This window comes from Agelaius tricolor, unplaced genomic scaffold (assembly GCF_023055355.1).
Source record: "Agelaius tricolor isolate 1412-34295 unplaced genomic scaffold, bAgeTri1.0.p SCAF_12, whole genome shotgun sequence".
NCBI classification, from domain to species: Eukaryota; Metazoa; Chordata; class Aves; order Passeriformes; family Icteridae; genus Agelaius; species Agelaius tricolor.
In genome coordinates this window covers 6,841,377-6,869,182 of record NW_027269272.1, presented here as the reverse complement: position 1 = coordinate 6,869,182, position 27,806 = coordinate 6,841,377, and the positions used below count along the sequence as shown (strand labels likewise).

At 46.1% G+C, this 27,806-nt stretch overlaps 1 protein-coding gene across 1 annotated transcript; it reads right to left on the bottom strand.

Annotated features, from left to right (window-relative positions):
• Positions 1-1,772: 1,772 nt before the first annotated feature.
• On the bottom strand, positions 1,773-27,538 carry EHHADH (enoyl-CoA hydratase and 3-hydroxyacyl CoA dehydrogenase). Its single transcript, XM_071437354.1, has 7 exons — positions 27,441-27,538; positions 20,986-21,089; positions 20,092-20,264; positions 18,384-18,495; positions 18,058-18,162; positions 11,741-12,082; positions 1,773-4,382 (listed from the first exon to the last, which is right to left on the bottom strand). Exons 1-7 carry the CDS (start codon positions 27,509-27,511, stop codon positions 3,112-3,114), a joined length of 2,178 nt encoding a protein of 725 aa, XP_071293455.1. The 5' UTR covers positions 27,512-27,538; the 3' UTR covers positions 1,773-3,111.
• Between the last annotated feature and the right edge of the window lie 268 nt (positions 27,539-27,806).

Here is a 27,806-nt window from a genome sequence, read left to right as displayed (position 1 = left end):
CAGATCACTTTCTGTTCAAAAGAAATAAAGAAGGAAGGTCAAGTGTGGGTTACAGAAAGAGAGGGGTAGGTGTTTCTGGCAAGACCCAAGTGCCCCATCCAATTTGGGCGTGTGCTGCAGGATTGCACTTCTGAGCAGCCTCAGGCAGGGAGCTCTCTGCCTCCCTTTGAAGGGCCAGTGCTGCAGGGGACTCTGATCAAAGCTAAGGCAATCCTCCCCTTTGGTGCACTCCCATTTGCTACTGTTTTGCACAATGCCTGTGGCTGAGCAGTTAATGGAGGCATCTGCTGCACTGGCAGAGTTCACTGACTTAATTAAAGATATCCAACAATCCTGCAGCTGCATGAGAGAGGCCACGGGTGCTTGCAGGGCTGACACCGAATCTCCTCAGATTGAAAGCAAGCATCCTGCTGTGCAGAAAGCCCAGACATGCAGCCAGACACCACATGAAAGCAAAAGCAGGGCCCAAGGATTAAGGATGGACTGGAGCCAGCTCACACTGTGTGTCACCAAAGCCTCACCATGCCAGAGAACTGTATAACCTCGGCTCATGGATAGCTTGGAATAGTCAGACATGCAGCAAGTGTGCAGAGCTGGGGACATTCCTCACCAGTAGGGATGGTTTTACCTGGAAAACTTTTTTAATAGATATTCTCCTGTTGGGGAGGAGAGAAAACTAATCCTGTACCAAGTGGTTATCAAGGTCTCCTCTGCATGGGGCTGTGTTCTCTCCTGTTAAATGAAGAAACATTTCACTCATGGGTATATTTCTGGCATCACTGCACATTTGAGCTGATGGGGACTGTGCAAGGCTGTTACAATTCACCAAAGAAGCACAGAACAGGCTGGTGGCTGCTGCTTGGGCTGCTTGTCAGTGGGCACCAAGGGCTTTGGATCGGCTGCCCTGCAGGGCTGAGGGCCAAGGAGCTGCGGTTGCCCTTGGGTGTGCTGTGCCCTGCCGGGAGCGGAGCGGGCCAGAGGCCGGGGCTCCCAGCCCTGCCCCCGCCCTCCCGGAGCTGGCAATGCGACCTCGCGGCGGCAGCAGTGTCACCGCTGCTCGTGGGGACGTCAGGCAGACAGAACAATCGATGCTGGGCTGCTTTGGTCGATGCGAATTTACAAATGAACTTCTGTCAGGAGAGACATTACTGGTGTGAACAACCTCTGTCCTCAGCAGTTCCTGATGAGGGAAACAGACCCATCAAAGGCACCAGCACACAGGTGCTGCAGGTGATGAGAAGCATTTTGGCCCCAGGATAGAAGCTGGTGTTACCCTGAATAACATTGCATTTCCAGAGGAAGGGCACGTCCTCTGCTCCACAGCCCCTGCTGCAAGGGAATTGCCCTTTCCCAGCCGATCCCCAGTGCAGGTGAGCACCACAGCACGAGGCACAGGCGAAGGGAGGTTAGCACTGGCAGGGCATCGTGTCCAGAGCTGTCCTGGGGATGACAGAGCAGCTGCCAGCACAGCCAGGGCTGTTGTCTAATGTGTCCCACAGAGCCTGCTCGTGTGGAAGTAGTGCTTCACCTCTGAGCCAAGCTGGATTGCTCTCAGCTGTGGACCACGAGTGATTAGGGGCAAACTGCCCCAATTTGCTGGGCCTAGAGTGACTCCTTCTCCAGTCCTGGAGAAAAGCCCTCCCTGGAACAAGGCATTTGAGTAGGCTTGTAACTCCTGATGGGTTTCCTGCCCTCAATTTTGCTCCCTCACCCACTGGTGGACAGGAGTAAGGGCAAAGTAAAACGTATTTAGACAAAAGAGGAATGCACCCTTTTCAAACAGAAACAGGAAAATTATCTAATTCCATCCTGTAAAGAAGGGATGGGGAAAAAACAAAAACCAAGCACATTGGCATTTTTCCCCACTCTCTCACGTGATAGTATAATATCTGTCATTAGATAATCAAAGTAGTTTTATTAAATTAAAATCAAAAGTTAAACATTCAGTGTGCCTGAGAAGGGAATACAGACCAACCTATTCCCCACACCAGACTGGAAGGTATATTCACTAGATGTGTGAAATGGGAGACTTTGTCCCAAAGCATCAAGCCTGGAGCTAGTTTGGCTCCCTCTCACTCTGCTCTGCCCTTTGCTAGAGATCTGCTACCTCCCTGCCCGCCTGCAAGCAGCGTCCCTGCCTGCACAGCTCTTGTGCCATGCCCTTCCCAGAGCACCCTCTGATCATAGGAAAACCTGGTCAGTGCCAGGGCCGTGTTTCAAGCTGGTCAATTAGAGCATGTTGGGCCCCAAGACCTGGTAGCTGTAGTCAAGCAAGATACAGGGAGCGATGGCAACACATTTCCACACTGAAGGGATGCCAGAAGATGTTTCTGCTTGGACAAAGCCAGGTGGGGATAATGGCAACAGAGGATGGAGTCTGGATGCAGAAAGCCAGTCATGAGCCAACGCCACAGGGCAGGTTGGTCAGGCTGATGTATTTGTGGCTTTCCTGGCGTTTATTTGAGCCTCCACTGCAGCAGGGAGAAGAGACAGTACCAGAGGACAGCAGGGGACAGCCCCTTGTTCTCTGCCCAGACCTGCTCTCTCCACTTCATTTGACTTTACCTCTGAAAGCTGCTGCACCCTTGTGCCATCTGTCCGCCAGCAGCAAGAAGGGAGCAGGTTCCAGCTGGCTGGCTGCAGAAGAGCCAGGGAATTGAGGGGAGGTGGCTGCACAGGCAAGAACTCAAACAAACTGGGAAATAGGTTGAAGACAGGATTTGGTAGATCCAGCAGGTCTTGATTGGACTGTGATCCTAATTTTCTTGGCTCCAACATGATTTGCATTGTGGGCTGTAAATGCTGCTCCCCGCCTTCCCCAAAGACAGACAGGAAGAGGAGTACAGCTGTGATGACCTGCAGGCAGTGCACAATGAGACAGGCCTTTACACAGCAGTGGGTGAGGCTGGGGCTGAGAGAGAAGGCTGGATGAAGGCAGTGGTGACCTGCAGCAGGTGGGAGACTGAGATCAATTATTGGCCAAAATGATTTCCTGCAAAGGTTTCAGAAGGCCTGTGGCTTTGTTTATGGGCCCATAGCACTTTGGGTTTTATTGGAGGAGGCAGTGCAATTGAAGCACTGGTTTCAGGAGATCAGCCTCCATCAGGGGAATCACAGCTTGGAGCTCTGCTGGCTGAGGTAGGACATCCACTCCTTGAGTGGGGGGTTCCCCACAGCCACCAGCTTTTTCAGAAAGGCACTGGGCCGTAGCCCGGGCACATCAGGGTGGGCCTCGGAGTATTTCTGCAGTTTGGCCAGCACGCGGGGGAGCCCCACGGTGGAGGCGTAGAACATGGGGCCACCCCTGTGCTTCGGCCACCCGTAGCCATTGATGTAAATGACATCCAGGTGCTCTGGGCCTGATGCTATTCCCTCAGCCAGGATGGCAAACCCCTCGTTGATGAGGGAAAACAAACACCGCTCCAGGATTTCCTCCTGGTCTATGAAGCGGGTCTGGATGCCATGGGCGTCTCTGTACTGGGACAGGAAGTTGTGGAGCCATGGGTCTGGCGTGGCTGTCCTGCCCCCGGCCCTCTCGTACAGGTACCAGCCCCTGGCGGTTTTCTGGCCGAAGCGGCCCTGCTCACACAGCAGGTCTGGCAGGGGGCTGTAGCGCTGGCCGTGCCGCTGCCGGGCCGGTGTGCCCACGGGGAGGGACGGCCCAGTCAGGCCCTGGTCCTTCCGGGACCTCCAGCCCACGTCCAGCCCAGCCAGGTCAGACATTCGGAAGGGGCCTATCTTAAACCCAAAATCTTCAAGAACCTGATCTACTGTTTCTGGTCTGCTTCCTTCCTCTAAAAGGAAAACTGCTTGTTGGACGTATGGAAACATCATGCGATTCCCAACAAACCCAAAACAATTCCCAACCACCACTCCCACTTTTTTCAGGGCTTTGGCCAGCTGCATAGCAGTGGCAATGGCGGTGGGGGACGTGTGGCGGCCGTAGATGATTTCCAGCAGCCTCATCACGTGGGCAGGGGAGAAGAAGTGGGTGCCAATGACCTGCTGTGGGCGGTTTGTGGCAGAAGCTATTTCATCGATGTTCAGGGCTGATGTGTTTGTACACAGCAAAGCTCCTGGCTTGCAGATCTTTGACAGCTTGTGGAATATTTCCTTCTTCAGTGCCATGTTCTCAAACACAGCCTCGATGACTAGGTCTACATCATGCAACGCATCAAAGTCCACAGTGAACTGGAGACGTGCAGGGTTATGGAAATCCAGGGTCTGGGCACCCCCCTCCATTTTCATAGCCTCACGTTCCAAAAGGAGCATGACAGCTTTTCTTCCCTTGTTGAGATTCTCCAGATCCTGCTCCAGGGCTACCAAAGGTATGTTGGCCTTTACCAGAGAAGTCACAATGCCTCGGCCCATTGTTCCCAGCCCTAGGGATAAAAGCAAGATAGAATCAAAGATTATGAATAGCAAATTAATCTCTTGAAAGTAGCATTTCCTTTGTATCTCCAGGACAAAAAGTGGAAGCCTCTTGAAAACGAGTAATGCACACATAGAAAACAGATATTGAAGACTGGGAAAAAGGAAGGTGAATCTGCTCTTTCAGTGAACCTAAATGTTTGAAAAGAGGTAGCACAAAGCCAAGTTACCCTCACAAGCTTACAAAATGCCAGTGGGATTCACCTAGTGTGCACAGACCATGTGATTCATGTCTTATCTCTGCAAAGTTTTACACCTATGGAAAGCAAGATCATTGAGGAGTGAGAACCTGGGGATCAAAGAGAGAAGCTCTGAGTTACATCTGCAACCCTCTTATGACCTTCTGCAGGCAGGTTCAAAGCAAGATTTCACCCTGAGGGTATAGTGCCTCACTGTTCCTGTGAGATGGTCTGTTATGGGCACTGAGCAGATACACCCCCCCAGAGATTTTGACACTGGCAAAGTTCAAAGAGTTGGTTTCTCCCTCATCCTTCCAAGCTTCCTCTTTGTCTCCCTCCTTTTCTCCCTCTGCGCTTCATTGCGTGATCTTTGAAGCAAAAAAAATTCAGCTGCTATTTCTGTAAAGACCTGGCTGCTGATCTGCTCTAAACTTTGTCTCTAAGGCCTCCTGTGTCTCTCAGTGCCTGGTCAAATGGGATGGAACCAATGCAGTGCTCTTAATCTAGATTTCAACATCTTCTCTCTCCTTTTAAATCATGCTGCCACATCAGTAGCCTTTTGCCTGCTGTTCACTTTCTGTCAGGTATCTCTGCCCACCAGGAACTCTTCAAGCCCTCCAACACAGGCCATTCCTGACTTCTGGAGATTCTCAAAGTCAGTCTTCTTTGTCCAGCCACACAGTTAAAGCTCTTGCCCAGAACTCCTCTAACTGAGAATCCATTCACATTGTAATTTTTTCCTCCAAGGTCTGTAAATATGCTACTCCCAGCTCCTACCCCCAGGAATACCAGTGTAGAGATCACTGGCTTGATCCCTTGCACCAGCTCTGTCCTCTGTGACATTAAATGAAGCTGCACTTTCATGTGACACATGACCCACATCACTGATCCTGCTCTCCCATGGTGGAGGCTTTTCCAACTAAATTAATACAAATTAGTGAGGGAAAGTCAGCACAATTTTACCAGCTTTGATAGTGCAAAGCCTCTGAATGGGAAGATTATTAATATCCTAAATATAGCAGCAACCAGACAAAGTATAGGTTTGTTATAATTCTGTAAAAATGATTTTTTTAATCTCAGGTTTACAAATGAAAGTCAGCTAAACAAGTAAACAGAAACAAGGGGATTAAAAATTTTGTCTAAATCAGCTTTGTAAAAAAGAGCTGAAATGATGTCATCATTTAAACAAGTTCCAGCAACCAAGGTCAGACAAGGTAGGATGTTTTTCCTACGTGCTACACACTCTTGGTTTAGTTCTGCCCACCTTAAGCTTGTGTGCACACAAGACATTTCAAACATTCCCTGCTTAGCCACCAGAAGATGTTTTTTACTGGCATCACTAGCTGGCAGCCTGCTTACAAACCATCATTACACTCCCAAGCAAATGCTGAAGCTCCTTTCAAGAAAATTAGATTTGCTATTTCATAATCAAGTTCTACTGCAAACTAATTTGAAAATAAATCTAGAATAACATGAATCAACTTTTAGTAATTCAGTGTCTATGGTTTGCTGGCTGAAAAAACCTGAATGTGAGTAGCTCCTCCCACTGTGCTCAGTCTCCAGAGCCTTTGATGCAGGAGCAGGTAGAATTAGGGACAGGTTTTCCCTGGCTTTGCTGAGCCACACAAAGTGCTTTCTTCCTGCAGAGCAGGAGGGTAGCTCACCCCCTAACCCAGCCCCATCTGTCAGGCTCTCTTTAGCCATCAAGTTGAAGTGTTTGCAGTCCCAAATGGCTCCTTCCTGAAGTCTCTTCCTTCCCACCGGGGAGGCCTGGGGTTTCTCTCTAGAATTTCCAAGTTCTCCACACATCCTTATGCACTTCTGATCCTCCCAGCTTCAGTCTCGTAACTGAAATCTTAGTGGTTCTCTTGCCATATGAACTTTTCCTAATTTTCCACACTGCTCTTTCCTAAATCAAGACCTCTTTTGTGAGCAGATGTTCCCCAAGCTTCTTTCCCAGGGAAGCTCTGCAGTGGTGGCAGGTGATTCCCCTGGTTGCTTCCATCATGAGTACTCCATGTAGGTTTTAGCCATCCCGTGAGAGACAGGCACACATGCTTGTAGTACTACACTTTCTGGGCCACAGTAACAGGCTTATAGATAAGATATGAGCTTGCCAAGCTTATTTCTGACCTAGAAAAGCTGTCTCTCAACTTCCTACAGAACTCTGCAATGGCCTGTATGAAATGATGTTTAATGAAGCTGGCAGACAGAGTAATGAAAGCCCCAAGGGGTTTGTTACATTAGAGCTTGCACAGCATGATTCCCCTGGAAATATTTCCTAAAATTGGGCTATAAAACTAAGGAGAGTTTTGGCTATCTAGCAGAAAAAGAGGCATTTCTGAGGATTCCTCTTTTGCAATTCAGAAAGCCAAGTGATTTTGGGGAAGAATATGTTAGAGCAGAAAAAAAATGGCAGGGGATCATTAGGCCTTACATGTGTTGAAGGCTGTGGAAGAAAGAAGAAGGGAGATGTCTCATGCTCAGCTCAGATCACACAGACTGAAACATGGTGAGGAACTGCTCCAGAATTTCTGCTGTATGCTGCATTTTCTTACTCAATAGTGTTCTCTCTTCCTCCAAACCCTGTATTCTCCTCTTCCATGCAGGGGACTAGTTTCATGTCCAAGGCACATCTTTCCAGAAAAGACTGAAATCTGCTTTAGGAGCAAGAACAGTTCCCAGCCATCCTGCTCCTGGTCTTTTATTGTGAAATGAAGCTTTGACATATAATTAAAACTACACTTGTACATATGTAATTTCAGGCCAAATACGGGTATAACAAATCCATTTTCTGGGCAAGCTGAGTGAATAATGATGGTTAATTATTGATCTGTCACGTGAGGTACTTAGAATACGAAAAATCATACAAAATTAATTGAAGGACTTTAAAATACAAATTTCAAAACAAAAGCACTTGAAATATGTACAAGGCAGATCATGTACAGTCACACACTACAGAAATACCTATCTGTGGAAAACACTCTGAACTACAATGAGTATTTGGACATTAAAATGCCTGGCAATTGAAATAATTCTTTATAGATTGCTAAAATATGCAAGGACTGTTCCAGTTTTCCTGATAAAAACAACAATAAGCAATTGGCAGTAATGGGCTGCTGTAGACTGGGGCTGCTGCTTTCTCTGTTTCAGGGTAGCAGTTTCAAGCAGAAGTAATGTGATACTACAGACAAGCAAGGGGCTGTGGGGAGATGCAGCTGCAAGGGACAGAGAGAAAAGAACCTTCTTTCTGGGTGGTGAGGAACCAGAGAAATGAAAAGAGGTTGGAGCCAAGAGTTCAGAAGCAAAGGAAAGTCAACATGAAAAAGTCAACACGATCTCCTCAATTGCTTCTCACCATGCAGCAATAAGAGATGGAAGCAGCAAGATAATGCAACATGGTTTTAGTGTGTGAAACAGCACAGCACTGTCTGTGGGAAAGTGGGGTCTGCGTGATTTCTGAGGAGCCTAAATTGAAGCAGCACCTTTCTCTGACTGACCTCCTCTCTGCAGCAAAAATAGAGAGACCCTGGGTCACCTAGGGTAGACTCAATACGCGCATGGATGAGCAGCACTATTTTAAAAGGTGTCAGTCCCTCAAAAATCATCCCTCAGATTTTGATTTCTGGTGCTGCAGGGATGTACTTCAGATCAAAAACATGAAGTTACAAAACACTGTAGAGCATTGTACTGGCTGGAGAATTACTTTTTGTTTCAGTAACCTGAAAGAAAGAATACAATTGTGTTGGCATGTTCTCTGCCTGTCTCTAATGGACTTACAATTTCACTTATAGCAAAAACCAAAATAGGAGGGAAACCCTCCAGAGGAAGGAGAAAAAGCACAAGATGCAGAAAGAAGGGCCAAAAAGCAGTGACACTTTGGTGTGGGATTCAGGGTTAAATGGAGGTGATCAAAAACCTCCAAGATAAGTTATGTCACATGAAATGAAGTACGACATGAACAAGAGTGTAAGCAAAGCAGGCTGTACCGGTGGGATACAGGGGCTGTGTAATGGGAGCAATGATTCAGCAAGGGCTGGAGCCTGGGTGAGTGTCAAGGCCCTGAGTGCACTGATAGGATTTAATGTCCCTGACCAGCCACACCTGGACCTTCCACCCACCTGTACTGCCCATTGCCTCTGAGCCCCATTTAAGCTCAGACCTGGGCTTATACTTTCTTAAGGTTTCTTGGAGTAGCTGTGCTGACTTACTGTGGCTGTGGTCACTGTTGATCCAGACCTCAGCCTGATGTCCCACCTTTACCGTGGACCTGCATCATCCTGGGAACTTTGCTTGATCACCTGTACTCCCAGTAGCTCCTGGCACCATGTCTGGTCCTGCCCTGCCTGCCTTGCCCAGGTACTGTATATTTTGATGCAGCAGTAGGTTGTGCTGCAATCCAGAGGGAGAAAGGGGTGGGCAGGATCTTCTGGAATGGGGAAGTGTAAAGTTCTGTTTGTGGGGAGGAATGGTGCATAGTGGAGCTGGCTGCTGGAAAGCAGCTCCCCAGAAAAGGCTCTGGAAGTGCTGGTGGACACCAGGTTGACTCTGAGCAGCAATATGGCCTTGTGGCAGAGCAGATCAATGGTATGTGGAGCTATGCCAGCAGGTTCTTGCTGGAAGCTTGAGGGAGGTGATCCTGCCCCTCTGTGTGGTACTGATAAGAACATAGCTGGAGTGCTGGGCCCACTGCTGGGCTCCCCAGCACAAGAGTGATTAGAGTGAGTTCAGTGAAGGGCAAATAAGATAATGAAGGGACTGGAGTATGTCTCATGAGGAAGGGCTCAGGGAGCTGTGACTTCAGCACAGAGAAGGCTTGGGGGCTCTCACCCATGTATATAAACACCTGAGAGAAAGGTACCTGGTAAAGGAGATGGAGCCAGGCTCAAATGGCCCCTGGTGATAAAACCAGAGGTCATGGGCACAAGCTGAAACATGGGAGTTCTAGCTGAACAAAAGGAAACAACTCTTCTTAGTGTGGGGCTGACTGAGCACCGGCACAGGTTGCCCAGGGAAGTTGTGGAGTCTTCATCCTTGGAGGTGTTCAAGAGCTGTCTGGACATGGTCCTGAGCAAGTGGCTCTAGGTGACCCCATGTGAGGAGATGTTAGACAAGATGATATTCAGAGGTGCCTTCCTGCCTCAAGGATTCTGTGGTTCTACTCCCTGTTCTTGTCATTGGCTCCCCATCCCTGGGGTGCAGCTGCTCCCTGCCAGCAGATAATTAACTGGATGTGTTAATGTGGCTAATACCAATGTTGCCTGTTAGCCTGGGCATGCTCAGCAGGAGCAAGGAAGAAACACTTTGGTACCTGGCTATGGTGTAATTACTCCTGGAATGCTGCTCCCACTTTGGTTATGCACATTTTATGAAGTGTTGAAAAATTTGTGGAAGCTCAGGGTAAATCACATAATCAGAGTGTGACAGATTGTGCTTTCCAGCAGAAGTATCAAAGCACTTAGTTTATTTCTTCTGCAGAAGGAGGAGTTAACTTGATTGTCTGTAATCAGCTATGAAAAACACTGAAACCTGGAGGTATGGTTGGGGCAATTTCATACCATAATTCAGAAATCTGTCCAGAGATGAGTTGCAAATACTTAATCCAATGGAAGAGACATGCAGCGCAGCCAATTCTGCTTGGAAATAAAGTATAGATGATGTTTCTACTAGAAACTTTCAAACAGAGGTTGCATTTGTCCTCAGAATTCCCTCTAGCTCAGTTACAGCCCCAAAATAGGCAGCTCAGCTCTAACAGCCCTTCTGGCTAAACTGTCACTGTGATTAGGCCTTTGCAAGTGTGTTGTTCTGGCATGGTTTAGCAGCACAGAGCAGAGAATGTCCCTCCTGGTCACCTGGTCATTCCCCCAAACTCCAACACAGGCCCTCCTGTCAAAGCATACACTGCAGAACTGACTGTGTGGCACTGACAAATGTGTGTGTCCAAACTTCTGTGCTCTTCAAGTCATAGAACAAATCTGCTAACAATTAATGCTTCTTTACCTGAATGTTTTAACAGCCACAGATCCTTCTCACACGGTTTGTGGACTAATGTTTAAAAACCCATTTCCAATAAAAATATGGCATGGCAGCTAATGAAGAGAAAAGAACTTCCAAAAAATTCTCTATGGCCTAAAATGAGTTGTCAGACAGCTCAAGAGCCCTGAGAAGCACCCAGAAAAAAAGTGATGTTGATCTGGTGAGATTTCCTTGAAACAGAATGGATGTTTTCCAAGTGCTCCATTACTTGTCTAACCATTTTTGAGTGCTACTATCAACAGCTAGAGCTGAGAGATATTTTTTTTTTTAATCTCAGCAGTGCATTGAAGGCTTTATTTAAATTGCTCTTATAAAAAATTAATGAAGGCATTATCTTGCTGGGCTACAAAATGGCAGGAGTGGATCCCAGTGAGATGAAATCTTCTTAAAATACAGCTGTCAAAACATTTTTGTATTAATATATCCTGAGTGACTCTGTGCACATGCACTTGCAGTACAGAACTAGACCAGGAGGAGGAGAATTTCCTACAGACCTGCTTCTAGCACGAAACAAAAACAGGTCTTGGTGTTTAAAAGGGAGCAGACTGCTTATGGTCGACACACGAAGCTGTAGGGGGATAGAATATAAGAAAATAAAGATAGTGTAAAAAGTAATCTTATCCCTAAGGAGTTGCAGGTGGGTCAATTACCAAAGATTAGGAACAGGCCACAGCTGTAAGCAATGAGAAGAAGAGTGCTATAAAGGAGTGGGGTGGCTGGTTGAGGAGGGCACTGGAGTCAGTGGCTGCTTTGTGAAGAAGAAAGGGTCAGTGCTCTGAGGAGCTGCCCAGGAGAAAACACCAAGAAGGTATCAAACCTTTGTGGTATGGAGACAATAGTATGGAACCCCTGCCATAAGATGACAACACAGAGCTGTCTCTGAAGTGAGAGAAAGCAATTCTTCCAAAGGAAGAGGAGACTTCAGGTGCTAATCTAGTGGCATGTGAGTTGCCATCTGAGTTTCGAGCTTCCCCACGCAGTGACAACTTCACCGATGAGTGTGGAGTGTGTGATGGGTGTGAGTGACGGCTGGGCACTCCCATGGGGCTGCTGTCTGCGCTGGGTGTCCCACCCCGGCGGCTCGCTGTCCTTACCTATGACGGCGGCCCTGCGCACGGGCTGCGGGGCAGCGCTGCTCCAGCAGGCTCCGCTGGGGGTGGCCCAGCGGCGCACGGCTCTCTCGGCGAAGAAGGCGTACTGCAGCGCCTGGGCCTGCCCCGAGCTCAGCAGCACCTGGAACAGCTCCCGCTCCCGCCGCACCCCCGCGGCGAACGGGCTCTCGGCGGCGGCTCGCACGGCCTGGAAGCACAGCTCCGGAGCCAGGCACCCCCGCGCCTGCCGCTTCACCTTCACAAGAGCTTCCTCCAGAAACGCTTCCATGTTGGGCAGTTTGGGGACTTGCTTAAGGCTGAGCCTGCGGGGTCCCAGGGGCTGACCTGGGGGAGAGAAATGGAGTTACAGAACAAAGCATCCACATCTTTTCAGATGCAGTCTGCCCCCTCTTCTCCAATCCCTGCATTAGGGCTTGCATGGCACAGTGAGCTGGGTCTAGAACTAAAGCTTCTGACATTTCTCCTTATTTCTGCTTGCTCTGACAATTACAATTTTTCAAGTCCCTTCTCAGACTTCAAAAAAAGTAAGACTTTATTTTCAAATAAGTAATTCTCTCCTTTCTTTTCTCAGCTTCAGAGTGCCCTGACTTTCCAGTTCTCTCCCTCTACAGTCCTAGCTGCAACTTTCATATGGATCTTTCTGTAGGCTTCAGTAATGAAGATTTCCTCCAGTGTTGTTTAGTATTCAGGACCCAGCTGACACTACCCAGAGGCATTCCAGCCAGAGGCCTGACCCAGACATTGACAAGAGAGTGGAAAACACACCCTGACTTCTTCCCTGACTGAAGGAGCCCCTCAAGTCACTTTGGACTAGCCAAAAGATCTCACTCAGGATGACTTTGGCAGCAAATGGGAGAGTTCATGTTTGTGTCAGCAAGTGATGAATCAAGCAGCCACACAAATATGTGAAGTTTATTACAGACAGAGGTTGCCATGGTGATACCTAGAAAGGATTTTAATTGGGAGAACATAGTTATGGTTCAGATGCCAAAATTCTCTGTCTTCTTTGTAAGTACAGAGCTGGCCATACTCAGGTGTTCCTCTGCTCTAAAGGCAGCTTGCTCAGTAAAGACCAGGGAGGAACAAGTTCAGCAGTTTGGGAGGTATCCCCTTGATACTGCAGCATTGTCACAAAGACCCTGCTGTCACCACAGCCATAGCCAGATCATTAACTGCAGCATGGCACTGCATGGATTGCTAGTGCTGCTCCCAGAAGCAGCCAGGACTGCCACCCAAGTCAGGTGGTGGGCTGAGACCCTTATGCTGAAGCTCTCTGGGGACAGTGTCTCATTGCTCTGGCCTCTTAGATAAGCTCTGCCATGGGAGCACACTTCCTTCCAAGGCAGCATATTGCATCTGGCCCCCCTTTCTTGTCCTGTTGTCTGAGCTAGGGAAGTGCCAATGCACCAGCAGAATACTCAGGGAATCCTACAGGGGATACTGAAGAGCAGGAATAATGGCAGTACTGCAGGCATGGCTGCCTGAGATACATGTCCTGACTCTAGCTCTTCCTCAAAGACTGAGCAATGCTTAGGAGAAACTGAAATACAAGTTTCCAGGATGAGTTAATACACTGATTTCTTGTAATAAAGGTCTTCAGAGCTCAGGTTTTTAATTAAGCCTCTTAGTGAGCACAAAAAGATGAACACTCACTGTGTAAGTAGCTTCCCTTGTAATCAGAGTTCATAAAAATGTTTTCACATTGACAGTGGATATAATTTGTATCAGCCAGTATTGCAGGATTTAGTCAGAATAATGTTCCTTTATTTTGGAATATTTTTTTCCCTTAAGTTTTTAACCCAGAAATGCTCTTTATGTGCAGTTCTTTATTTAGGACTTAAATAGTGGGTTATATTCCATCACAAGAGGAAAGCTCAGGCTTGTCCCAGAAAGCTGATCTGATGGCTGGAAGATTGGGCAGATCAAGGAACTTCATATGACATCCAGTGAAAAGGGCTGGTAAAAAAGGAATACCACTGGAAGCCTTTAAGCTTGGTCTTCAGACAGCAAATAATACTGTAAGCACAAATAATGATGGGGACAGGAGACAGTTCTCAGACTAAAAAAACCAAAAAAACTTCAGGATCCTGTAGTAAAACTCTTATTTTAGCTGCAAACTGAATAGGTTTTCTACAGCACCTCTGTGCAGTATCTTAGCTTCTGCAATGCTAATAAAAATAAAGGACATGTTTATGATGAGGGAAGAATTATCAGAATCCAAGTCTGGGAATAAGAGATCAGTGTGGGACACCTGCAGCTTGATTTCTAAAAGCAAAGCAGCAGGAAGATGATGAACAGTGCCAGACATCAGTGCTGCAGGAAAACATCATCCACACACAGGAACTAACACAGACTCCTGTTTGTTTTCCAGGTTTGTAGTCCAGGGGGCACAAAGGGCAGATCAAATCTATAGAATTTCTATCAGCCAATGTACCACATATGCAGGCAGTATCAAATTTTATGTTATTTAAAGAAAGAAATATTATCCTAGAGTTGTAAACCCTTGGGACACTATGAGATGGCACATGCAAGAGACAGGGCCAGCCTAATGTTTGTCCTCATGCAGGGAACTGCTTGTGAATTTTTGAGGAATAAAGCTGAGCCCTGCCTCTGCCCCTCAGGCTGCCAGACACAATTCCAGGCCATGTCAGACCTTTTGCAAACTCTGTTTGTGTCCAAGGGACACTTGGCTAGGCTCTGTCTAAGGAAGGTGTCAGCCAGAACCTTGAGCCCTGGGAAGAGGTTAAAATATCTTGATATTGTGCATCTTGGCAGAGATGGCTCATGGAAAGGCCTTGCAGCTCTAAAGGAAAGCTTTTCCTCCACTCTCCATTTGAAGGATGCAATTACCCACAGCAGCATCTGTTCCACCCCTAGCTTTGATGAGCCTCAGAAGGAACAACTGCTTCCTCTGCAGCAACTCCCAGTAGCTTACAGGCAGAAACTCATCACCTTTCCCCACAGATTAATACCTGGGGAACTTGAGCTACTCCAAATTGCTCTGGTTTTCCTTGCCTCTTTGGTGCAAGGCATTGGTACTGCTCTGCTCTGAGGTCAATCAGCAGATGGGGTCAGAAAAAGAAGGGGTGTATGTGGAGAGTTTCAAAGTCTGCTGTGTAGAGGCCAGGAGCCATTTTCTCCTCCAGCTGAGGAAGACCAGAGCAGGCCAACAAGAAGTGGGCAGAGATGTAAGCTGCTGCATGTCACCAGCAGTTCCAGCCATTTGTCAATTTTGTGATGCCATCAGCTGGGAAAAGCCTGAAATGCAGCTTTGGATTACTGCAGTGATTGTCAAGCATATCTAATGAAAGGACATTCTCCTTGTCCCCAAGGATTTAGCTCCTGTCTATTCCTTTTAAAAAATGCCTTCAGGAGTGAAGATACTTTCTTTAGCCTGCAGAAGCCAGTTTGCCTGAGAGGTCAGGGAATTATTCTTGGTTCCTATCTGCAATACATAAATACTGGTTTTCAATGAAAAATCTGACTTGGAGTCAGTAATTGCCTCTGTGTATTCCTACACCCACTTACTGTTTCAGAGCATCTTTTGAAGGTGTTCTTCATTAGGAACAACCCATAAAAATGTATGGATGAGAATGCTCTCCCAATGTGCCATAAAAGTAGCTCTGTTAGCTGTGTATCACAACAGTAATCAAGGACCCCTGATACAGTAAGGCAGTCATTTGAGACTGATCTCTTGCCATGAGATACTGCAGCTCTGGTCCTGAAAAAGCTTTAGAAGAAAATGATTTCTGAATTGATTCTTTGAGAGTTATCTTGCAGTACAGCCTTCCCAGGAATAGAAATTCCAGTGGTGACAAAACCAGTTATTTAGCCAGACTGCTCTGTAAGAAGTCAGCAGTTGGAGCTTCATGTTTTAAAAAAATCTCATCAGAAACAAAATGCTGCCTGCCACACAAAGCCAGTGGAGTTTTGTGATGGCATTTTTTTGGTCCATTCTCTTTGGTTTTATTAAGATTATCTGAGAAGCATTCACTGAAAACAGAACTCCATGTGAACAAATTCCAGGCCAGCTATCCAAGACTGTCATCTCTTCTGCAGCCCTGTTAGTGCTTGATAGAGAAAAATGAAAGTGCTGCCTTGCCTTTGTAGGACAGGAAATTTATTAACTTTAGGCAAAGGCCAAACAAGGAATGACTCAAAAGAAACGTACAGGCCCTGGGTGCACCAATCTTTCAAATTATTAGATAACCTAGGGGTAAATGGTGCATCAAAACTTGTCATGGTCTTCTGCGGGGTCTAATGAGAAATTTTTCAAGCAGGAAAGAAATAGATTAGCTGGCTCACCAGTGTTTTCACTGTTAAAATGTGTACTTTAAATGTCAGTAAAGCTGTTGGAAAGAGTCTGAAAGCATTTTTAAAGTTCTGTGGGAGTTGATATATAGTGTGATGTGCAACACCGTCAATGACATTACTCATTTTTGCTGGGAGAACTCAAACCAGCAATAAACAGAGTGAAAGTCTAATAATGAGTAAGACTGGACAGGCTACCTGCTAGACCTTCAGCCAGGATCCTTGTATGCTTATACAGCTCAAAAAAAACCCCAAACCCACATTGGTAGCTACAATCTCCAAAGAAGATGAAGCTTGACAATCTCCAAAGAAGATGAAGCTTGACAATTTCCAAAGAAGATGAAGCTAAAGAACAGGATTTTGCCAGTATTGGTAGTGGACATGAGCTCCAGAGAGCAAGTTACCCTGAGAAATAGTGTGGTCAATGCTACCTTCCTGAGGGTCTCCTGGAAGGCCAAGCTGTCAGCCACTGCACAATGTCTGTCATGGAAGAAACAAGCATGCAAATATCTAAACTTCAACTGATTGCACATAGCATTTGTTGAAATCTGGAATGTTTTCAGGTTTGCCAGTTCCAGCAATGTATCCATTACTCATTTCATGACACACTGCTGCTGCTGTCATCAGTACTGGCATAGATCTTGTGCAAAGCATCATTCAGAGCCCAGAGGGTACATCACAGGGAGCACTGTTTGTTGGGTTAATTTGCCTAGAAGAGTGATAATATTTCACTGCTCTCCCAACAGATGGAGAAACAGAATTCTCATTCAAAACAGACAAACTCAGCGAACCAAAGTACCTTTGTTTTTCTTAGAAGCAGCAGTGAAGTATATCACCCATCTCTTGCTAAAGAATTATATTTAGTCTGATGACATAAAGGAAAGAGAAAAGAGGACTGCTTATGTCATTGATTCTGCACTAGAAAATGAAGCCCTAACATACTGTGGGATGAATACAGTGAGAAGGATGGGCATCTGCTACAGAAAACCCAGCCAAAGGATACCTTGGTGCCTGTCTGGTACATCTCAAGGTGTGGGAGATACACAAGACACTGATATTTAAGAACAGTCAATTCTTTAAATTACCTTAAAATATGGTGCACTGTCATCTGGGACAAAGCTTGGGCTGCCTCAGCTTCTAGCACAGAGAAGGGGCCTTGTGTGTAGTGAAGAGAACTGGAGGAGCAAAAGCAACATCCCAACTTGGACAGCATTGCCTGTACAGGCCATGTGATCAAAGCAGGAAGGGTTTTTTGCTTTCCTGCATTCAGCTCATTGTGACAGAGCCCCAGATGAAATCCAGTGGTCAGGTTCCAAAGGTACAAGGTCAGCAGTGGAAAAATGCCCTGTTTTCTCTAAAGGCAATGCTCCTCATGCTGCAGGAGGAATGTTCCTCTTTGTGAGATAACTCCAGCAAATTTGATTCTGTTATTTCTAAGATGGGGGGAAAAAAAATCTCTCCCCATTCCTCCCATTTGCACAGGCCATTTTTTTACATGGCACCCAAAGGATTAGGGACAGAGTCACATACAGACCATGGATCATTAAACTGAGCACAGGATGTGCCAGCCCCTCCACTACAGGGAGAAAGTTATTTTTGCTCAGCCATTATGGATGGTGCAACCAGAATGCGTGCAATGCCAGCTGGGATCCAGAACTATAGATGGATAGAGCACTTACCCCCCAAAACCTGGGGAGTGCAGCATCCCAGAGGAGCATCTGAGTTTGGATATACAATTAAAAAGCAGGAGGACTTGATATAGATCTGTTCTCTCAATCTCAGTTGAATTTCTGTAGCTTTCCAGCATCTGATTTTTTTCACTTCAGACAACAGGAAACAAATTCTGCAATTAATTCTCTCTTATATGGATGCCAAAACTCAAGAATAGAGCATATAAATTAGAACAAACTGGTGGGCTTTTTTCTGACTCTTTTCAGCCCTGAAACATCACCGATTATTTCCTGGTACTGCTACAATTTGTTCCTCACCAATCACTTTGTTTGCCAAACGGATTGCTGCCTCAATGGTGTTTTCTTCCACAATTTCATCAACCAAGCCCAGCTTCAGTGCTTCAGTTGCTGGAATGTGTTTTCCTGCCATAAAAAGAGAAATAAGGTGACTGCAGTGGAGCCTGATGGGCAATTTTGTTCTTTTCCATCTGATCAAATGACTTGTGCAGCTGGTAATTAGCCCCTCATGGGTGGAAGTAAGTAGAATTACAACCCAAGAAGCTACACAGGTAAAAGATTCCTGGTTTTTAGACCAAGCTGGTATGACTCAATGCCATGCTCTTCTATATAGACACAGCAGTTACCTGTAGTGATCATATCCAGAGCAGCTGGTACTCCAATCAGTCTGGGGAGTCGCTGAGTGCCTTCAGCACCTGGAAGTAACCCTATGGTGACCTCTGGCAAACCCATCCGAGCCTAAAATGCAGTAAAATTAAACAAAAATCTGATCAGAAAGAGTGGTAATTGCAAACTGAGCAAAATAGAGGAAGAACAAGCAGATGTGAGTCACATTGCTCCTCTAGGAAGCTTCAGAATTTCTACATAGAAACCTCATCCTTGCTTTTTGCTACATAAAATATTTAAGAAAAAAACCCACTTGACCATTTGAAGGATTCCTGTACAAATGCACAAGGAAAACATGACCTTTCTGAGGATTTGTGTGCTAGTACAGCACTGGGGGACAGCTGTAGGGCCAACAGCATTCCCTAGACTGACACATCTGTCAATTATGTTTCAAGTAGTTACCAACTGGTGGAGGGCATGCTGGCTTAACTTTCATCTCCCTCCTCTAATTCTTGCAAGTTTAGCAAAGAATTGGAAGGAAACTTAAAAAACATCTTGTTTCACTACCTGCCATGGGTAGGGACACCTTCCACTACACCAGATTGCTCCGAGCTCCATCTAACCTGGCTTTGAACACCACTGAACTCTTCCCTAATCTTCCTTCAAATGTCTCTTGGTGCATTTCATATCTGATAGAGTCATGGCAGATAAGCCAAGGGCAGCAGGAAGTGTATGGAGGTCTTCTCTTAAAAAAAAAATCTAGATTTTGTTGCCTTTAAAAGATAGTTTGCACATTTTCTATTGAGCTTTTAAGAGATTTTGAGTTACTAAAGACCACTACCTATAGTTCCAGTAGTCATGGAATTTCATGATGTGGTTTAGTGGGCATGGTGGTAATGGGTCAAAGGTTGGACTTAGTGATCTTGGAGGTCTTTTCCAGCCTTAATGATTCTGTGTGATTCCATGGCCCTCACCTTAGGTGGCATAGAGGATGATGTGGAGTATCTCTTTATGCTGTTACAGCAACCCACACTGCCACAGAGAAAGTGACTCACTGCAGAAGTGAGGGGATGGCCCTGTCAGTGAGGAGTTTGTACAAGGAGACAGGCACTGCTCAGGGTGGTTCAGCATTCCTGAGCCTTGAAGGAGGGGATTGAAGGAAAAAACCCAGATCATTCCTGAGGACTCTTCAAGCTGTCTCTTGGTCCAAGTGCTCCTTGGGGACCCAGAGCTCATGAGGAATCTAACCCTAAATACTCCATGCTAGCTGAGTTTCAACTGCCTATAGAAAGTAGGCCATGAGCAGAAAGAAGTGCAGAATTCACAAGGCTAGGGAAAAAAAAAATAAATAGAGAAAGTCACGCTGCATGAGTCAGTAAGATACAGCTGTCTGCAACAGAATATAGATAATGAGACCTAGGGCAAATTAACATTTGGTTACTGGAGTTCTAGGCAGCCATCTTATCCTACTAGTTACTTTATATTTAGAAATGACTTGAAATTAGTGTGTTAGTAAGGCTTAGGAAAGATGTCAAGGGTGGTGGTGTAGGTGAAGAATGTCTGAGCATACAGACTTGTATCCTACATCTGTAAAGCCACTCTCCTGTGGGCAGAGGGTCCCTGGAAAGGCACCCTGTCCCTCTGCTCGTGCCAGCTGTAGCTGGCTCCCGCTGCCTCCAGCAGCCCCTCTGGCCCCCAAAGAACATTTCCCTGTGCAGGCTGCGCTACCTTCACGTGTGCAATCCGGTAGTGACAGCCCAGCGCCACCTCCAGGCCTCCTCCCAAAGCGACGCCTTCGATGGCCGCCACCACCGGCTTTTCGCTGCTTTCGATGAGAGACACGATGGGGCCCAGGGCACCTCCAAGTCTCTTCGGAGAGGAAAATCCTCGGATGTCAGCTCCTGGGGGAGCACCAAAAGATTAACAGGAATTAGTAGGCGAGGTGGTGACTGGAAGAATCCTTCCCTCTGTGCCAGCTGCTCACAGATGCACAAGCCCTTGCAGAACGTGCTGCTGGCAGGGGAGGGGTTAACAGGAATCACCCCCTTTTGGGACCAGCTTCAAGGAACCCTGGAACTTTGATCCTGTTCACAGAGCTCAGAGGAAGGCTGAGTACAAAAATAGAGAGTAACTGTAAGGATCATGTCGTCACTGCAGAAATTTGCAAACATTCTTGGTGTGATATTGAGCCTGGAATAGTTTAGTTACTATGAACAAGCAATATAGAACTCCTCAGAAACTCCCTAGCTTTTCAGGCTGCTTCTACTGGAGATCTGTCATTCACCACTGCCCCACTCTAGGTACGTTCCATATACTAGACCAGTAAATGGTCCAGAGATTTTACATAAGCTAAGCTATGGAAACACCAGGATGTTATGGAGTTGAGCAGCTGTCCCTCATTTCAGAATGAACAGACCAGTTTACTTCTGGCCTGTTTCAAGATCCAGCTTGTTATGTGCCCCATGTCAATTGTGGTAAAGCAAGATAGACAAAGCACCCTCTCTTGCAGCCATTTCCAGCCAAATCAGGACTTTTGTCAGCAGTGTGATGAAGCAGAGAATCTTCAGATATGATGGGTGGAGAGTGTTTCATCTTTTGCTCAGCCTGTGTTTGATGTCTTACCTGCACTGAATTTCCCATTTTCACCACAAATCATAACAGCTTTCACTGAGGGATCTGCATCTGCTTTCTTCAGCCCATCCTCTAAAGCCTGGAGAACTGGCAGACTGAAATAAAACAGAGATTCAGTGAGTAGCCATGAAATACATCCCCTTCCAAGAGGTCTGTGTTGAGAACACTGAGCAGCCCAGTGAAAATGAGCACCATGTCCAACAGGCAGTCCCCATGCCTGGCTGCTGTCACAGGTAAATCCTGTCCTTAGTCTCCTCTTACTCCAAGGGCAAACACCCAAACCCAACAGGCTGACTGCTGACCTGTCAGTCACTGCCTGGAGGACTCATCTTCAGGCTATGACACTGCTGTTTCCACAACAAGCAGCACAGGGAAATGTTCTTTTGAAGATGTCTTTATGAATTAAACATTCAGATTTTCAAGAAAACAGTTTAGCATAATTTAGAAGTAATTAATGCTAAACCACTGACAATCTAAGAACTTTTTGAAAGGAGCTCTAGGGATAAAAAAGTTATTTTTCAAACACCTGATACAGGCTCTGCTGATATTAATAATGCTTTCATCTTGTGAAGAACTGCACATAGGTCTGGACTTAAACTGGTGTGGGGTCCTGTCAAAGGGAATTTGGGCATGAAACACCACAGAACATGTCTAGACTCATCTGAAAAGGTAGTTCTGCAGGCACCAACAGTAAATGTGGCCAGCAAAGAATTAATGAAGAATTTCAAAATGGATCTGTAGAAGCATAAACAGTGATTTTTCAAATGTGATATTTAAAAAGTCTGACCCAACTGAATGTCCACTTTGCATTTGCCTCTTTAAAGCTAATTCAGGTGTTTGTATGGATGGACTTAGAGAACCTAGTCTGTTTTAGAAGGTGGTAACAATAGCAGGCAAAAATAGAAGCATTAGGACTTTAGTAATAGAAATATTAATACAAATTTAATGTATATATTATTTAGATAATAAAATGCACTGTTATACACACATACTGATATCATTTGTGAGAGACTATTCTGGCTAGAGATGCCTCTGATACAGGAAATCTGAGCCACAAGCAGCTGGAGGAATAGCCAAGAAATATCATCCACACTTGCCCAGTCCTTTTGAAAATCAGCTTTTCTTCCTAGACCTTCTCCAAACCCTGGGCCCAGCTCCACATGTGAGCTTGGTGCTGAGGAAAAGGGAGCAGAGCTCTGCTGATGCCCAGTGGAGAGGAGCAGTGTTAATTACACAGAGCTAATCAAAAGGCCTGAGGCACAGTCAGCTTGTATGTGTTGCTCTATGTGTTAGAGGGCATTTCATCTAAAGAAGAGGCTTGTGGTGAAGTAGATGAAAACCACATCATTGCACTCTTGTGTGCAGACATTTTTCCAGAGCAATGCTTGCAGAATTCATGTGGGAATCCATAGTCTGCAAAGGGAAACCTGAAGGCCCAAGGAGCTCCCTGTAAGCCAACTGTGTAAAGGAATCCCAGCCAAGCTCTGCATATTCCTCCTTCAAAATCAAAAAAATTCAAGACAAACCATTGGCCAAGTCTAACAATCAGGGCTCTTGGCTGAGGAGGGCTGTCTAGGAGGGTCTCTAGGACCATCTGCTGCCTGTATAAGGCTGTGCTACACAGAAGGGTCAGTGGGAGCTCTGAGACCTGACAGCCAGAGACTGGGAGAAGTGTTATTTTTGGAGAGAGAACAGCCAGTTATGTACCAATTACCCAATCTAGACATCAAAGACAGCTCTGAAGTCTGATGTTAGTAATGGTTCTGAAGGCTGAAACTTAAAATGAGAATAATTTGGCCATGCCAAAGTAAAACTGTGAGGTGAGTCAGTAAAGGTTTCTCCACTGCATATAGGTCCACATAGTAGAATATGAAAACCTTTCCAAATTTTATACACTAAATGTGTTTTTAGTATGTTAAAAAATCGTGGTTTATGTCCCTCCCCTTGGCATATCTGTGGTTGCTGCTATTTGAGAAGCACCCACAGGCTGCCCCCAATGTTTGCTGCTCTTTGAGTTCTGTTTGTGCATCAGTGAAGAGCCAGGCCACAGCCATACCAAAATCACCCAGGGGCTGGGAGATTGCAGGGAAAGCCATTAGGAAATGTCATTACACTCTACAAACCATGGGGCAAAGAGGGAGAAAAAATATGTTCCACGATCCAAACAAATGTGAAGTTACTCATTTGCAACTATTGTAGATACAAATGGCACAACTCCATCAGGAGCAGACAAGAAGCAATCAGTATTTCTGTGTCTGTTCCAGGCAGATGCAAAATGCCCAGCTAGAAGGGTTGTCTGCAGCAAATGGGAAGGTTCAGGGTTCTATGGAGGAAATCAGTTCCAAGCCCTCAGCACTTAAAACAACATACAACAACCAAAATAAAATAAAAACTAGTCACCAAGGCTGCCACAAAATCACAATTTGATCCTTGTCTCACCTTAATTAACCCAACTGGACTGTTCATGGCAGTGAATAATTTAAATTGTTGCTTGCAAAAATATCTCCTATTTTTCCATATAACTTCTTCCCAATTGGAATTTTTGTGGGGTAAAAAGGAAGAAAAATCAGACTTTTTGCAGTTTCATGTTTTTCTAAGATGGAGTGATAAGTTTGCCTTGGATATGTCACAGTCCAACAGACAGACTGCACTGCTTTGTCACATGTTATAACTGGCAGTAAAAGATGTAATTTTCAATTAAAGCATCATAGTAAAATATGTGACAGTAGAATTATAAAAGTACTCAGGAGAATCCCAGCTTCAAACTGCTAGAGCATTAAAGAAACAAAAAGTCACTGTAATTTTCATAAGTATTTCATTACTGTGACACTGTCATTCATTTAGCAGTAACAGTGCAAAAAATCCCTCCATGCTTTCCAAGGCTGCATCCCATGCCATGCAGTCATTTCCACCATGAGTACAATTTTGACTGCAGGAAAAGTGATTCTGCCAAGGTGATTCAGTGTCTCAGGAACTCAAAGCAGGTGCTGTTAAAGAGGAGGTGCACACCAGAGCAAGAAAATATTTTTGGAGATATCCATACCAGGTTGTTTTAATTTATGGAACTCATTGTAGTGACTGTGAGGTGCTGGATTTGTAACAGAGTTTTACTGTTTACCTTAATTATCTCACATTTTAGCTGGAGTTTGTGAATGTGAATTTCTTTCTTAAAAAAAAAAAAAGTAATATAAGGGAACACTGAAAATTTACTTAGTCACATTTAGAGAAGTAAGACTCAAGTCCCACAGTGGAAAATGTTGTTTATGGGAAACATGGAGGTCTGGTCCTTTTCCTCTGTATTTTTCTCAGCTTCTAATAGACTTTAAAAACCTGCAAATCCCAAACCCGAACAACAAAATCCAGGCTCTCTCATTGTCACAAGCTCCTTTTCCTTTGGATAGCTTCCTGCAGTGTTTTTCTTTGAACTAACTCCTGGGTATTACATAATCCCCTACTTGAAATTGAGGACTTGTGTGCTGGAGTTACCTGCTCTGCTTTCCTTTGCTTCAGTGCCAGATCCAGTTGTGTAGTAGCTACTGTCACACACTGTTGTGTGACAAGTTGCTAATACAGCTTGAACAGTTCTGTTAAAGTTTTCTGCTCTTTCTGAATGTAAATTAAGGCCAGAGCCAGAATGGCATCTTTTGGGTGGAATTTTAGAATTGTTGTTTTAGGGAGCAGATCCTAATTAATCTCAGAATGTTCTCTCTGTATCTCATCCTGATGAGGTGCTGATCCATGGGTAATCATGTTCTCCCCTCATTGCTGCTTGTCTGAAGCTGCAGCTTCTCTCATCTCCTTTACACTTTCTGATTTTTAAGGTGATCAGGCTCAGAAGGACAATCCTGGCAGCCAGGGAGAGCCTTTCCCAATCAAACCTGTTATGCTGTCACACTTCATAGAATCCCACACATAAGCTGCCCTATTGCATGGCCTCCCCTATCCTCCCTGGAGCTTTTCTGTCCTTGTCAGCTCAAATGTTGAAATACTCCTTAAAGTCCTTCTAATTCCCAGTGCCAGCAGCCTGCCTCTGCTGAGGAGGGGTAGTCAGTCCTTCCTTTGCCAGTCTTGTCTTTCTGTTCCCCCAGACTCCCAGTTCTTTGCATATCTAAATCCCTTCTCTCAATGTCATGGTCTTGTAGATTCAGATCTCTGAACACTAAACTTCTGCAAGCCAGGAAAAAACCCTCCAAACAAATCAAATTTGGCAGATGCCACCTCTGCTGGTGGAGTGATTAGCTTAAAGGGGAGTCTGTGTGGGAACCGAGTTTGCTGCCAGACTCTCAAGTCAGCACACATTTCTCAGGAAAGCACTGCCCCAAGGTACCAGCAGAGGATGATGTCAAACAGAAAGCAAATTCCTGCCCACCAGTGGCTTCTGAAGCGCTAATGGCCTGTGTGATGGCCCAGGAGGGGGAAATGGATAATGGGGAGAGGTAGGGGAGGCTGGAGCACAGCAGCAAAACCTCACTGGTCTTAAAAAGCGTTTGTGCCTGCAGTGAAATGAAATTTTCAGGATTGCTCCTGTCTGTAACTTTCACTGCCTCCTGTGACCTGTGCAGTCAAACATTTCCAGCAACACTAACAAACCTGCTCCCTGTGGTCCAGTACAGAAATGTGCAGGAGCAGGAGGAGCAGCCAGGGATCAGAGTGTGCTCTACCTTTGCTAGCTGCAGTCACATCTCAGCTAACACCCACCTGATGGCACGGGTGTGAGAATTATGGATCTCATTTAAAAACAGTTATTGCCCTGGCATGCCCCAGAGACCACAGACATGTCTCAAGTTGTAGCTTAATGGATCTGAAGTCTGCCAGGATCTTTCTTCTTCCCTGTGGGGCCGAGGGACAGGACCACAAGCACACAATCTGTCTGCCTTGGTGTATCAGAACTGCACCTTGCTGTGAGGCACTGCAGGGCCAGGAGCAAAGGGCAGTAAAGGCAGACATCTGTCCTGAATAAGCTGTTGCACTGCTGCTGTTCAAAGGCAGAGGTGACTTTGGGTTTTCTCCAGGACTTCTCAAAAGAGAGGGGTTAAGGTTCCTTAAGCACATGTCTGTTACTGCTGAAGGTTGGACTCACTGATTTTAAAGGTCTTTTCAACCTCAGAGATTCTATGATTCTTTAGGTCTGTATTTTGTGTTTTTCACGGTAAGGACTGAAAGTTTATAGTGAGCACAGTCTGGAAGTTTTCTTAGACTGGTCTTGGACACAGGAGGTCCAAAGGATACCATACAGTTCTGGGAGTCTTACAGGTCTGGTTCATCTTAGCTCATCAAGTCACTCCAAGTTTCTCCTGGCAATTACCTGAGCACGTGAAAATGTTCTTATTGCACTTCTAAACAAGTTGCAACAGAAGAGTGAGCAGTGCCAGCTACAATATAGCTTTTCTACAGAAGAATATCAGCTTTTCATGCTCTTCCTTGTCTCTATGAGCTTCTTTTTATCAAACTTTCTCATTTGCAAATCAAGCACAACTGCAGCAGGGTTATTTTTGGCTTGTGAATACAGGCTGAATAGACACTGTTGGTCACTGAATGGTCACTGTTATGAACAACTACAGCTGCTTAGAAAGGGTTTATGTGCTACTCAGAACTAAAGGAACTAAACCCCACAACTAACATAAAGCTAAAAGCACATAAGTCCTTTTCAAGACACATGAAAACCTAAATTTCAGAGTCTCCTATAGATTGGCATTTGACTTTGTTTTTCACTGTCTCGTGTTTCAGATTGCACAGGACCCATTTTGACTAAGATCAGTATTTAGAGGTCAATTCCTTAGTCGTTTTTAAAGGCCAAATGAACTGTTTCCTCACAGCCCTGGCTGAGTTTAATCCTGCTGCCAGCTCTGCTTGCTGAACCACGCCTGATATCCACAGAGCCCTTTGCCCTCCCCCTTGAGCACACTTGGACAGCGCAGGGATTCGCCAGGCAAGCACTGAGCAGTGTGGGGCAGGTGATCTGTATTCAGACCAGGAAATCTGAGCATTGACTTGTACCAAGCAGTGCTGAAGGCACTCCTGGCTGAGCTAACGCTGCTGTGCTATGTCTTGATATTTACAGACTGGAAGGTGATGAGAAATAGGCAAAGTTTTTAAACACCCTCCGGGGGGGATGGCAGGAAGTACGGTTTGCTGAGCCTGGCCCCTCTCCTGTGAAACTCCCCAACTAGAAATTGTAAGAAAGAGCAGAAGTTATGGCAAAGTTCAGCATGGTGTTTGCAAAGCGAGATCCAAGCTACCTCTGAAGGAGCCGCCGGGGCTCTGCGAGCACTGAGCGGTGGAGAAGTCCCGGCCGAGGCTGTCAGGGACCGCCCGCTCCGGGACTGGAGGGAGCCTCAGCCGGGCTCGGGGAGAAGGAACTCGGTGAGAAGGAAAAACTCGGAGAATCCCCCACCCGCTCGCAAGGGGGGCCCAGCCCCGCGCTCCCCGAGGGCTGCCGGCGGTACCTGAGCGCGTTCACCGGCGGGTTGCGGAGCCGGATGACGGCCACGGCCGAGCCCCTCGCGTACAGCGCCATGCCGAGCGCTCCGCCGGGTCCCGTGTCCCAGGGCCGGCCCCCGCCCCGCCCCGCCCTCAGCGCCCGGTCACCGCGGGGCTGGCCCCGGCCCGCAGAGAGCGCCTCGGCCGGGGGGCAGAATGCGGAATGTGGACGATTTTCTTAAGAAAGGGTGTTCATTAATGTTTGATCTTCGCAAGTTTCAAGCCTAATCAACAAGAAAGGAGATTTAATCTGTGGAACAGCAGCTCACAAGCTCTAAGTAATGCCCAGGTGTTGGAAAGAGAAATTATTTTTATGGTAGAATTGCCTTGCT

Excerpts from the sequence above, each read along its gene's own strand:
- EHHADH (XM_071437354.1), bottom strand. The coding sequence starts at position 27,511 with ATGGCGCTGTACGCGAGGGGCTCGGCCGTGGCCGTCATCCGGCTCCGC. Across the intron at positions 20,265-20,985 it reads AAATGGGAAATTCAGTGCAG|GAGCTGACATCCGAGGATTT; the intron begins GTAAGACATCAA and ends GTGCTCCCCCAG. Across the intron at positions 12,083-18,057 it reads TTTGGCAAACAAAGTGATTG|GTCAGCCCCTGGGACCCCGC; the intron begins GTGAGGAACAAA and ends TCTCTCCCCCAG.